The 12,949-nt window shown below is 45.4% G+C and overlaps 1 protein-coding gene across 7 annotated transcripts in view; it reads right to left on the reverse strand.

Annotated features, from left to right (window-relative positions):
* The window catches only part of GTF2IRD1 (GTF2I repeat domain containing 1), a 219,690-nt gene that overhangs the window by 17,359 nt on the left and 189,382 nt on the right, over window positions 1-12,949 (reverse strand). For all 7 annotated transcript variants that reach the window (XM_030185787.1, XM_030185783.1, XM_030185785.1 and 4 more), the window contains 3 exons: window positions 12,318-12,501; window positions 10,874-10,902; window positions 947-994 (listed from right to left, as the gene is read on the reverse strand). In XM_030185787.1, coding sequence (XP_030041647.1) covers window positions 947-994; window positions 10,874-10,902; window positions 12,318-12,501 — 261 coding nt within the window. The remainder of the gene's footprint in view (window positions 1-946; window positions 995-10,873; window positions 10,903-12,317; window positions 12,502-12,949) is intronic.

Raw genomic sequence — 12,949 nt, forward strand, 5'->3', positions numbered from 1 at the left:
CATAAACCCTGCTTCATTTTTCATTGTATTTATTTATTTGGACTTTTCAGTAGCAGCTCAAGGTGAGTGAGTCAGGAAGTTTGCTAAGCCACAGCTACACAAAGCATGCAACAGTCCCTCAGTTACCAATAAATGCTAATAAGCATGCTTCTAAACTCAGGGGTGTGCAACCTTGGTTCTCGAGGGCCACAACTTAGTCAGGTTTTCGGAATTTCCCCAATGAATATCAGGCCGCCACGAGACAAAGCCAGGGCCGCCGCCCCTTCCCCTTCACTACCTACTTGCCTGGAGTATTTGAATGGCAGACAACAGAGATCGATAGACACTGCTCTGCCAGCCATGGGTCCTTCTTCCTGTCACGTCCCACTTCCTGTTTCTGAATAGGCAGGACCCGGCAGGAAGAAGGACCCAGGCAAGTAGAGGACCGGGAAGGGTTGGAAGGGAAGAAAAGACGCTGGATCACACCTGGGCTGCGGGAGCCCGACACCCTTGGAGGCCAAACCCTGGGGAATCTTGGCAGCCATGATGAATATGAACGAGATCTTTTTGCATACAATAGAGGAACTGCATGCAAATGGATCTCCTGAAAACCCGACTGGGTTGTGGCCCTTAAGAACTGAGGTTGCCCACCCCTGATCTAACTATAGACACATCAAATCTTCAACCCAATCCCAATAAACAAACAAATGCATAAAACACAAATCTTCTGGAGCAAAAAACTCTTTATAAATAAATAAATAAAGTAATAAAATTCCATTCAACTGAGATCTTATCACCATGCAGACTTCCCAGTATTCTTGCTTAACTTCCAGCTCCAAAAGGCAGCGGTGAGGAGGAGAGGCAAAAGGTCCCAGAGCTGTTCCAAGTCAGTTACCTAGTCGTACTAAAATGCCACAGACATTTCATGGCTATTACTACCTACGGTTTATTTGTTGGTGCTACATACCATTCATGACTGCATAAGCTTTTTCCAGCGACGTTATCCGTCTAGGCGCTACATCACAAGCCAAAAGAAAGAGAAAAGACACTTGTGAGCACCAGCATCATTCTGTTAGCTTTCTACATCGTTACACAAATTCCCCAAAACCATGCAATTGGAAAGTCTTTATCTATGTGACTTATTGTTGGAAGGACTGGAGGAAAGAGATTTATCCATGAGAGAGACTCCTTCTCTTTTTCTCTGACTTGCCTTGTCCAGCTCTGACAGTAGTTGCTAATGATCCTCCCTTTCTTTCCCGGAACTACTAATACAAACCAAGGGACATCCCAAATTGAGCAGGCCCTTGAAGGATAAGAACTCTGAACGTATCTTGACGATCACATGAGTGTGAGTTCTATTTTCCAAAGAAATTCTCATAGTTTTCACCTACCAAACCCAAATCCAAAATGGAACCCATGCCAAGGTGACCATTCAACCACTGTTAATGGAGGGGAGAGGGGTTCACATTGTCCCCCTACTTTAAAACTCTTATCATCTACATACGCATCCAGCTTCTCCTACATAAGTGCACAACTATGGAACGCATTACCAAAGGCCACAAAATAATGCACGACCTAACAATCTTCCGAAAGCTACTGAAAACCAACCTGTTCAAGAAGGCTTACTACAATGATCCATCCTAAAGACCAGACGAGACTTTACATGAACTGGAAATAACCGATCTCTTTACACTAGACTGATAAACTTCGCTGTCACTAATGAAAGCTACGCAATATGCACTGCCACTTTATTTCTCGTGCAGAAAATGAACTTTCTATAGTTTATTATCTAACTTATTCTATAATTCTACCATCTAGGAACTTCAATGCAATACCACTTTGTATTCTACTTTAATATATATACGCCTTAACGCAATACCACTTGTAATTTTCTACCCAGAAATGGCGATCGCCACTACGGCATAATGTAAGCCACATTGAGCCTGCAAATTGGTGGGAAAATGTGGGATACAAATGCAACAAATAAATAAATAAATACACAGGGCCGGCCCAATCATTAGGCAAGACTAGGCAGTTGCTTAGTCTTACAACTTCGATGGGAGTGGGGTGGGCAAAAAAAAAGCAGATGCAGTTGAAATTAAAGAATAGATCCTGAGAATCACACAAACTCAAAGCACAGTCATTATATGGATCCTCAGAAGCTTAGCTGGAATTGGGTGGCGGAGCAGTTGGGGGGAAGAGGGGGTGGTGGTTGGGAGGCGAGGATAGGGGAGGGCAGACTTATACGGTCTGTACCAGAGCCGGTGATGGGAGGCGGGACTGGTGGTTGGGAGGCGGGAAATACTGCTGGGCAGACTTATATGGTCTGTGCCCTGAAAAGGACAGGTACAAATTCAAGGTAAGGTATACACATATGAGTTTGTCTTGGGCAGACTGGATGGACCATGCAGGTCTTTTTCTGCCGTCATCTACTATGTTACTATGTTACTATATGGCTTTTGCTGCAAGACGTGTGGGCAATTTTCAAATATCATGTTTATCTACCAACCAGAAACACAACAAGATCAACACGAACACACCTAAATCTCCACTACCCAAGCTGCAAAGGACTCAAATACAAATCAACCTATGTATCCTACATAAGCACACAACTATGGAACGCACTACCAAAAGCCGTGAAAACAACTTATGATCACCTAAACTTCCGGAAATCATTAAAAACTAACCTGTTCAAAAAGGCATACCCTACTGACCCAACTTAAATGCCTGTACTCTGCAACACAACGAAACCAAAGCTCGTAATGGACATATAATAACTCTTCCTCTCTACAATTCCCTAATGTGTCTGTACACACGAACCTTATTCTACCACATTACTGTATTTGTTCATAACCGGAATTGGCGAACGCCTTTACGATACTATATAAGCCACATTGAGCCTGCAAATAGGTGAGAAAATGTGGGATACAAATGTAACAAATAAATAAAAATAAAATAAGTGAGTTTTTGAAATTGCCCTCATTATTTGTATATGACTGATACACACACTACTACTACTACTACTTAACATTTCTAGAGCGCTACTAGGGTTACACAGCGCTGCACAAAATAAACAAGGAAGGACGGTCCCTGCTCAAAGGAGCTTACAATCTAAAGAACGAAATGTCAAGTTGGGGCAGTCTAGATTTCCTGGGTAGAGGTGTAGAGGTTAGTCGAAGGTGACATTGAAGAGGTGGGCTTTAAGCAGAGATTTGAAGATTGGCAGGGAGGGGGCCTGGTGTATGCACACACCAAACAAAGTTAATATTTAAAAGCATGATGCCTTGGGGAAAGATCAGGGGTCTGAAGGTTCACCTATGATGTCCAATGCCCTCGTACTGGCCCCGCATCTAAAATATATTTGTATAATTTTTCTAGTGTTTCCTGTATTTTGCTTCTCTCTTTTGACCATTGACCAGGAATCCATTTCTGCCAGGTCATTAATTCGGAATACTGTCACACTCAGATCCTTTAGAAACTTGCTACCTCTCTTCCCCATTGTTGCTAGAATGGAAGGTGGAATTGTCTGGTCCCTACCTTGTGCACTGTAGACCTTATATAACACAGCTCATTAATGCAGGATCGCTAATAACATGGGCAAGGTTTGGACCCTGTGCTTTTTTTTTAATTACATATTACACTTTAGAACCCATATAATGTGGATTTACTCACAATATGGTCAAATATATAGAACCCCAATACCTGCATTATAAGGGGGTGTGCTGAGCAGTCGTGAGGCTGACAGCCCTAATAGACCCCTGCCCTCTCTGATGTCAGCATCCAGTTCTGGGGCAGGGAACCGGCACAGTCGACAACTGCATGACTGCTCAGTGCTCCCCCTTGGAGGAGGAAGGGCAGGGGAATATGCCTGGAGGAGGGGGTGGTCCACCCCAGGTAGCAACCAAGGAAGGTACGCCACTCCTTATATGGGTATATGTCCAGCATGGTGCCTAATCGCTATTCTGCAAATACCCACTTAGCTTACATATCATATATTTGCAAGGGGGTTCATCCAGGGGTGGAGCATGGGTGGGCACATAGGCGGGGCTTCCTGTTATGCATGTAACTTACTGCATCTAGGTGCCTAACTTTGGCTCCCAGTTATAGAACAGCCCCCTATAATAGCAATTCTATAACTGCATGCCCTGTGCGCATAAATGCAGCACCCTAAGCACTATTCTATAAGAATGCACGTAACTCTAAGGGGGGCACATGTGGGCGGAGCACATGCAGGATATGGGCGTGTCTCCCACTTACACACACGCTTTATAGACTATTCTAGACTGCATGCACTCCTTGCTGCACTTAGGTGTGTCCATTTACGCCTGCCATAGACCTGGTTGAGTGCACCTTCATTTAGGTGCGTCAATGTACATTTACACTAGTATTCTCTAATGGACTGCAGGAGCCCAGATGCATTACAGAATAGACACCCCCACACTACATCAGAGAGTCTAAAACTAAGTGCCCCTTTAAAGAATTGCTCTCTATTTGTCAGAAAATAATGCAGAAGGTACTTTATGGTTGCCAAGAGCATAGGAAAAAGCTTTTTGGCTCCCACAAAAATCAACCCAGGTGATGTGGCATTGGACGTATCAGCTTCAAACAGAACCATACCATAAACACTCATCTTAAATACTAAATAATAACATTAAACATGACCTATACAAAAACGAACTTTTATCGCATGACTGATTAAACACTCTGCTATTAATGATCAAGCACTACCACTTTAAACCTTATGTCGAATAGGGTTTCTCTATAGTTGATGACCTAATATATATTACAATCCAATTTATTACTCAGGAACCTTCATGCAACACCATAATGTACTCTTCTTTACCATGCTTGTATACACGTGGTATATATATATATATATACACACCATGATATATATGGTCTGTGCCAGAGCCGGCAGTGGGAGGCGGGGCTGGTGGTTGGGAGGCGGGGATAGTGCTGGGCAGACTTACACGGTCTGTGCCCTGAAGAGCACAGGTACAAATCAAGGTAAGGTATACACAAAAAGTAGCACATATGAGTTTATCTTGTAGGGCAGACTGGATGGACCATGCAGGTCTTTTTCTGCCGTCATTTACTATGTTACTATGATCTGTTCCATCTATTTTATGTTCCATGTATGTTACCATGTATGTATGCACCTTAACGCAATACCATTTGTGATTCTGTTACCCGGAAATGTCAACCGCCATTACGGCAAATGTAAGCCACATTGAGCCTGCAAAATGGTGGGAAAATGTGGGATACAAATGCTACAAATAAAATAATAAATAAAAATAAACCAGACGCTGGGGCTGTTTTTGTCATCATTTCCCTTTGTAGCTGGTCACAGATAGAAGCCATCAGAACCTACTGAGTTCTTGCCTGATAACATCAGACTCCAATCTAGCAGTTTGTTGAACATACATATGAAAACATCTAGGTTAAATATTTCAAATTTTTTGTTCACTGTATGGCTGAGTAATGGACCTCATTACATCTATTCACAAATCATCTCTTCAGGATATTTCCAAGAGAGTGCTAAAATTAAAAAGGAGAAGGGGAAAAACAGATGGTTTCCAGTTTGTGATGAAAGTGAAAATCCTTCAATTCTCCTGCGTGGAAGACCTTTTCCTCTCTTTGCTGTCAGCTCTCCCCCTACAATATGGAGTTTTAAAAAACAGGCTGTGGTGCCTTTTTCCATTTTGATCTGTGGGTTTTTCTTTATTAAGGTGAACAACCACCGGCTTCCTGCTTGTCCCAGTCCGCCTGATCCGGCCTCTTCCTGCTTGTTCCAGTCCACCTGATCCGGCTTCTTCCTGCTTGTTCCAGTCCGCCTGACCAGCTTCCTGCTTGTTCCAGTCCGCCTGTTCCAGCTTCCTGCTTGTTCCAGTCCGCCCAATCCAGCTCCTTCCTGCCTGTTCCAGACCACCTGATCCTGCCTGCTGCCCAATCCACCTGCTCCTGCCTGCTAGCCACTCAACCTGCTGCCCAATCCACCTGCTCCTGCCCACTAGCCAATCACCTGACTGACTGACTAGCCAATCACCTGACCGACTGACTGTCCACCCTGAAACCTGCCTGCCTCCCAGCCCATCACTCCCTGCCCGACTGCTCACCCTCACCTGACTGTCTCCCAGCCCATCTACCTGCCCTGTGAACACCTCAGTCACTACTCATGGCCCCCATTCACATTCTACTCCTTGCCCTGTCCCTCCCTAATCTTTTCCCCCTCCCACCGCTGGCTCACCCCTGACGACTCTGCCTCAATCGCGGCCCTATGCCACGGAGGCTATCTTTTCTCCCATTCGCCCCGCCCAGTTGGTCGCGGAGGCGACGTCGGGCTACTACTTTCACCCTCCTGCAGTTTTCAACCTCTCCACCTACCTCAGTCTCACAGCTTCTCATACTTTGAAGTTCACTCCATCCGTCTATTCCACCCGCTGCCACTCAGAGTTGCAGTCATTTATCGCCCCCCTAATAAGTCCCTCCTTTCCTTCCTTACCGATTTCGATGCCTGGCTCTCCGTTTTTCTTGAGCCCTCATCTCCATCCCTCATTCTTGGTGACTTCAACATACACATTGATAACCCATCCGACTCATATGTTTCTCAGTTCCTCACTCTAACCTCCTCCTTCAACCTCCAACTGAGCTCCTCCACCCCTACTCACAAATCTGGCCACTGTCTTGATCTCGTCCTCTCTTCTACTTGCTCACCCTCCAATTTCCGCGCATCAGCTCTTCCTCTCTCTGACCATCACCTAATCACATTCACACTTCAGCACCCTCCCCCTCATTCTCGCCCAACACTAAATACAACTTCCAGAAATCTCCAGGCTGTTGACTCCCTCACCTTATTCTCTAGTATCTCTGATCTCCACCCTTCCATCATGTCCTCCGATTCTGTTGAAAAAGCTGTTTCCACTTACAATGCCACTCTCTCCTCTGCTCTAGACACCCTTGCACCGTCCATCTCCCGTCCCACAAGGCGTACCAATCCCCAGCCCTGGCTGACCCCTTGCACCCGATACCTTCGCTCCTGCGCCCGTTCGGCTGAACGCCTCTGGAGGAAATCTCGCACCCATACTGATTTCATTCACTTCAAATTCATGCTATCCTCCTTTCTATCCTCCCTATTCCTCGCCAAACAGGACTATTACACCCAATTGACTAATTCCCTCAGCTCTAATCCTCGTCGTCTCTTCGCCACCCTCAACTCCCTCCTCAAAGTGCCCTCTGCTCCCACCCCCCCCCTCACTCTCTCCTCAATTTCTGGCCGACTACTTCCGTGACAAGGTCCAGAAGATCAACCTCGAATTCACCACCAAACCTTCTCCTCCTCTTCATCCTATAACCCACTCTCTCAACCAACCAACCCAGGCCTCCTTCTCCTCTTTTCCTGATATCACCGAACAGGAAACCGCCCATCTCCTCTCCTCCTCGAAATCCACCACCTGTTCCTCAGACCCCATCCCCACCAACCTACTTAGCACCATCGCTCCTACTATCACCCCACCATCTGTCATATCCTCAACCTCTCTCTCTCCACTGCAACTGTCCCGGACACCTTCAAGCATGCTGTGGTCACACCACTCCTCAAAAAACCATCTCTTGACCCTACCTGTCCCTCCAACTACTGCCCCATTTCCCTCCTACCCTTCCTCTCCAAGATACTTGAACGCGCCGTTCACAGCCGCTGTATTGATTTTCTCTCCTCTCATGCCATCCTCGATCCGCTTCAATCCGGCTTTCGCCCCCTACACTCGACAGAAACGGCACTATCTAAAGTCTGCAATGACCTGTTCCTCGCCAAATCCAAAGGTCACTACTCCATCCTCATCCTCCTCGACCTATCTGCCGCTTTTGACACTGTCAATCACAACCTACTTCTTGACACACTGGGTTCCAGGGCCCTGTCCTCTCGTTCTCCTCTTATCTCTCCCATCGTACCTTCAGAGTACACTCTCATGGTTCGTCCTCCTCCCCTATCCCGCTCTCTGTTGGAGTTCCTCAGGGATCTGTCCTTGGGCCCTTCCTTTTTTCAATCTACACCTCTTCCTTAGGCTCCCTGATCTCATCTCATGGTTTCCACTATCATCTTTTTGCTGACGACACCCAGCTGTATCTCTCCACACCAGACATCACTGCGGAAACCCAGGCCAAAGTATCGGCCTGCTTATCCGACATTGCCGCCTGGATGTCCAACCGCCACCTGAAACTGAACATGGCCAAGACTGAACTTATTGTTTTCCCACCCAAACCCACTTCTCCTCTCCCTTCACTCTCTATCTCAGTTGATAACACCCTCATCCTCCCCGTCTCATCTGCCCACAACCTCGGAGTCATCTTCGACTCCTCCCTCTCCTTCTCTGCGCATATCCAGCAGATAGCCAAGACCTGTCGCTTCTTCCTCTACAACATTAGCAAAATTCGTCCCTTCCTCTCTGAGCACACCACCCGAACTCTCATCCACTCTCTTATTACCTCTCGCCTTGACTACTGCAACCTACTCCTCACCGGCCTCCCACTTAGCCACCTATCCCCCCTTCAGTCCATCCAGAACTCTGCTGCACGTCTTATCTTCCGCCTTGACCGATATACTCATATCACCCCTCTCCTCAAGTCACTTCACTGGCTTCCGATCAGATACCGCATACAGATCAAGCTTCTCCTACTAACCTACAAATGCACTCGATCTGCAGCCCCTCCTTACCTCTCTACCCTCATCTCCCCGTACGTCCCTACCCGTAACCTCCGCTCTCAAGACAAATCCCTCCTTTCAGTACCCTTCTTCACCACTGCCAACTCTAGGCTCTGCCCTTTCTGCCTCGCCTCACCCCATGCTTGGAACAAACTCCCTGAGCACATACGCCAGGCCCCCTCCCTACCCATCTTCAAATCATTGCTCAAAGCCCACCTCTTCAATGTCGCTTTCGGCACCTAATCACAACACCTCTACTCAGGAAATCGAGACTACCCCAACTTGACATTTCGTCCTTTAGATTGTAAGCTCTTCTGAGCAGGGACCGTCCTTAGTTATTAATTTGTACAGCGCTGCATAACCCTAGTAGTGCTCTAGAAATGTTAAGTAGTAGTAGTAGTACTTAGTGCATAGAACTTACCACAGATCCCATTTTGTGCAATGGGATCTATTTATGAATAAAATCCATTAACAGAAGCAGTAGGAACTGTAGCCCTAACAGACAAATTTCCCATCCGTTTGGGACCGAGTATATCCCGGACCAAAGTGACTATGTCACAGGTGTGTTTACTGATTATAGGCTTCATAAAATCATGTATGAGAATTTGCATGTGGTATCTTGGATGAAGGTATGCAAATAAATGTGCCTTAAATCCTTGGAATACAGGTCTCAGAAGGCTCAATGTTCAAAGAATTTATGCTCCTAACCTTGAGAATTATACTCATAATTGGCATCTCTGCATAAAATTTTCACTCAAAATTTCATTAAACTCCTAATTTTAGGAGCATAAAAAGTGGTTGGTAACAACGGTGGATTTAGGGCGAGGCAAAGAAGTTAGGAGCTTAGCACTGATTTTCAGCACTAGGCAAATGCATGGCAGGCCTATATTTATGAGCATAACTTTTAGGTTCCTAAATTACAATGAATTTTCTGCTGAAAACAGGGCACAAATTTATGAGCCTAACTTAGGAGCTCAGCTTTTTTTGAATATATTTTTTTTGTTACATTTGTACTCCACGCTTTTCCCACTCATGGCAGGCTCAATGCGGCTTACATGGGGCAATGGAGGGTTAAGTGACTTGCCCAGAGTCACAAGGAGCTGCCTGTGCCTGAAGTGGGAATCGAACTCAGTTCCTCAGTTCCCTAGGACCAAAGTCCACCACCCTAACCACTAGGCCACTCCTCCACTCCATATATTGGACCCATAGGATCTGAAATCGAATCCTAGCTAACTATAGATACACAGCCCTATTTATTAATGGTTTTCTTCCATTTTGTGACCTGAAGCAGGCCCCATGGTTTGATGCCACTTGGACAAATTCTACAATAGGCAATACAAAGCCTCTCCAACGTTAAGGAAATCAAGTCTCAGTTGCACTGGAAAGCACATGTAAAGGACCATTTTACATAATATGTTGAGAGCAGAATTCAGAAATCCAGATTAGACATGCACCATTAATGGAACCTTTTGTAAACTACCTACGGGAAGGAGTGCATGTGTATTTGTGGGCATGCATGGCGGGAGCAGCCATTTCAGAAATATACACAAGAAACAAAATGAGCAGCATGAACCTGACAGCTTCCATGTGGAAGTATTGGCATTTCTCTTTGGAAGCAGCGATTTTACAACTTTCAAATGTAAGAGGCACCTCTTCCACACGCAGCTGGCCCCATTTTATAAACGTGCGCATGTAAGTTCCACAAATTAAAGCTGTGAGACCACAAATTTTATTTATCTTCATTTTGAAGATGGAAATTAGCTTCTGGGGTTTAAAGAGAATTATTCCCTGGCCGAAACGCACGCTTTTTTGAAAATGTGTGCATACCTTTGAGATGGTGTAAAACCCAACTGGGAAACTGTTTTTTTTTTTCATATACATGGATTCCTTTTGTAAAGCAGGGAATATACTCATAGATTTTTGTCCCACCCAAACCATACCCCTACCAAGCCCCCTTAAAACCTCTGTAAATAGCAGCTTTTTGAAGATACCATTTACCTATGTATGCAATCTACACAGCTACACGCTGCTACCAAGAGTACATGAGGCACTTTTGAAATTAAAATTTTAAATGAAATAAACCCTTGACATCCTGATTTATTTGTGAAGAATCATTGTCCATTCCTACTCCTTTTCCCCTCCATGCTGCTATTTACACATGGTGATGCTTCTAAAAGAGCCCTGACAGTCTCTTACCTGGCTTGGGAATAAGTCCTTGGAAAGGCCTGAAAGAACAACACAAATGTATTTTTAGAAAAAGAGAGATAAAGTGCATCTTTGCAGTTAATCACTTTATTAACCGGAGGATTTTCTAATTTTGCAAGAGGAAAGAAGGAATCTCATCACTTAAAAAGGTTTACTTTGTGATTTACTGCTTCATGAAAAATCTGCATTTTGCATCTGAATTTGACAGCGCTGTTTATTTTTTTTTGTCTTTATTATCTAATAAAAGTAAAAAAAAAAAAAAAGAGAGGGAACCCAAACTCTACTTATGTCAAGCACTAGTTCCTGTGGTACCCAACTGTGCTCAAATCAATTGTACCTTCAGGGGGTTAAAAACCACATGCTACCATTTACACATGCATGTAAATATTTAGAATACTTGCACTTATGTGCATGTGTGTGCACATTCACACATATGTGCGAGCATAGCACCTATGTGCTAGTTTGCAAATACCCGCTTAACTTACAAAGTGTGCAAGGGGGGGGGGGCATATCTGGGGTGGAGCATGGGCAGGACAAAGGAGGGGCCCTCACTTACATGCATAAATTCTAGAATATTATATGTTACATGAGCATCTGTCACACTTAGGCACCAAATCACTAGCTCTATAGTTGGTATTAAGTGATCATGCTTAAATGTTTCACTAATAGGCTAATATTCTATAAAGAAATACAGGTGCCTATGTTCCTTTCGCCTAGTGGTTAGTGCAGTGGACTTTGATCCTGGTGAACTGAGTTCGATTCCCACTGCAGCTCCTTGTGACTCTGGGCAAGTCACTTAACCCTCCATTGCCTCTGGTACAAAATAAGTACCTGAATATATGTAAACCGCTTTGAATGTAGTTGCAAAAAACCTCAGAAAGGCGGTATATCAAGTCCCATTTCCCCCTCCCCTTTATAGAACAGGCTCCTACGAAGTACCCTGTGATAGAATGACCCCTTAACCCCCAGATTTTATATAAGATGTGGTGAGTAGCACTTATTAAATTGGGCAAGCGGTCAATTTACACAAGTTACTTAGTTGGGTAACGAGCCAATCAGTGATGATAACTTGCTAATAAAAACCAAACATTGGAATTTACGCGTGCTTTTTTTAGGCATATTCTAAAAAGAGGCGCATGTAAATTCAATCGCGCATAGCTGAAAAGGGGGCGCAGCCATGGGAGGAGTGCGGGCGTTATTCAAATTTACGCGCATTGTTACAGAATTTGTGGGAACAACCCTCCTACATTTAGGCCAATTACACCAGGTTTTCAGTGGAGTAAATGGCTGCACCTAAATGTAGGTGTGTTCCACAAATTCTATAACTTTAGGTGCGTTATACAGAATAGCGCTAATGGCTTTTTTTGGACGCGTCTACATTTTAGGCGCCAGAATCTGGCCCTAAGTGCCTTGCCGCAACCACCAAGGGACGCACCTGTTTACCGTGAACTTGATCTTATCCGCTACAGCTAATATTCGCTCCAGGTTCTGCGACCCAAAGGTGCACGGTTTTCTGAACGGTATTCCCGGAGGGAGTCCTTCTATAATCACTGAACCTGGGTTGCTTTTGATTCGCTTATAGGGCACTTGCACAGGATATTTTATCCCCAGGGCCTCACCTGAAAGAAGAAAGAGTACATTTTTCTCTGAATCATGACAATTCCAGTATACTTTCAGACAGTAAGTTTGCACAGTATTCTGTACCAGAGGCGTATCTGGACTTCGGCAGGAGGGGGGGCCAGAGGGCACATTTTAGCCCCCCCCCCCCACCATTGCCGGACCCCCCGCCGCCAACTTTGACCCCCCCCCTGCCGACGACCCTCTCCACCCCCCCTCCCACCGCCAACCCTCCCCCGCCGCCTACCTTTGCTGGCGGGGGACCACAACCCCCGTCATCCGAGGTCCTTCCATTGCAAAGCTGGCATGGGACCTCAACCCCCACCAGCCGAGGTCCTTCCGTTGCAAAGCTGGCGGGGGACCCCAACCCCTGCCAGCCGAGGTCCTCTCTTCCGTTGCAGCAAAGTTTCCTTCAGTTTCAAATTCTGAGTCTGACATCCTGCACATTGT

The sequence above is a fragment of the Microcaecilia unicolor genome, chromosome 13 (genome assembly GCF_901765095.1).
Source record: "Microcaecilia unicolor chromosome 13, aMicUni1.1, whole genome shotgun sequence".
Lineage (NCBI taxonomy): Eukaryota > Metazoa > Chordata > Amphibia > Gymnophiona > Siphonopidae > Microcaecilia > Microcaecilia unicolor.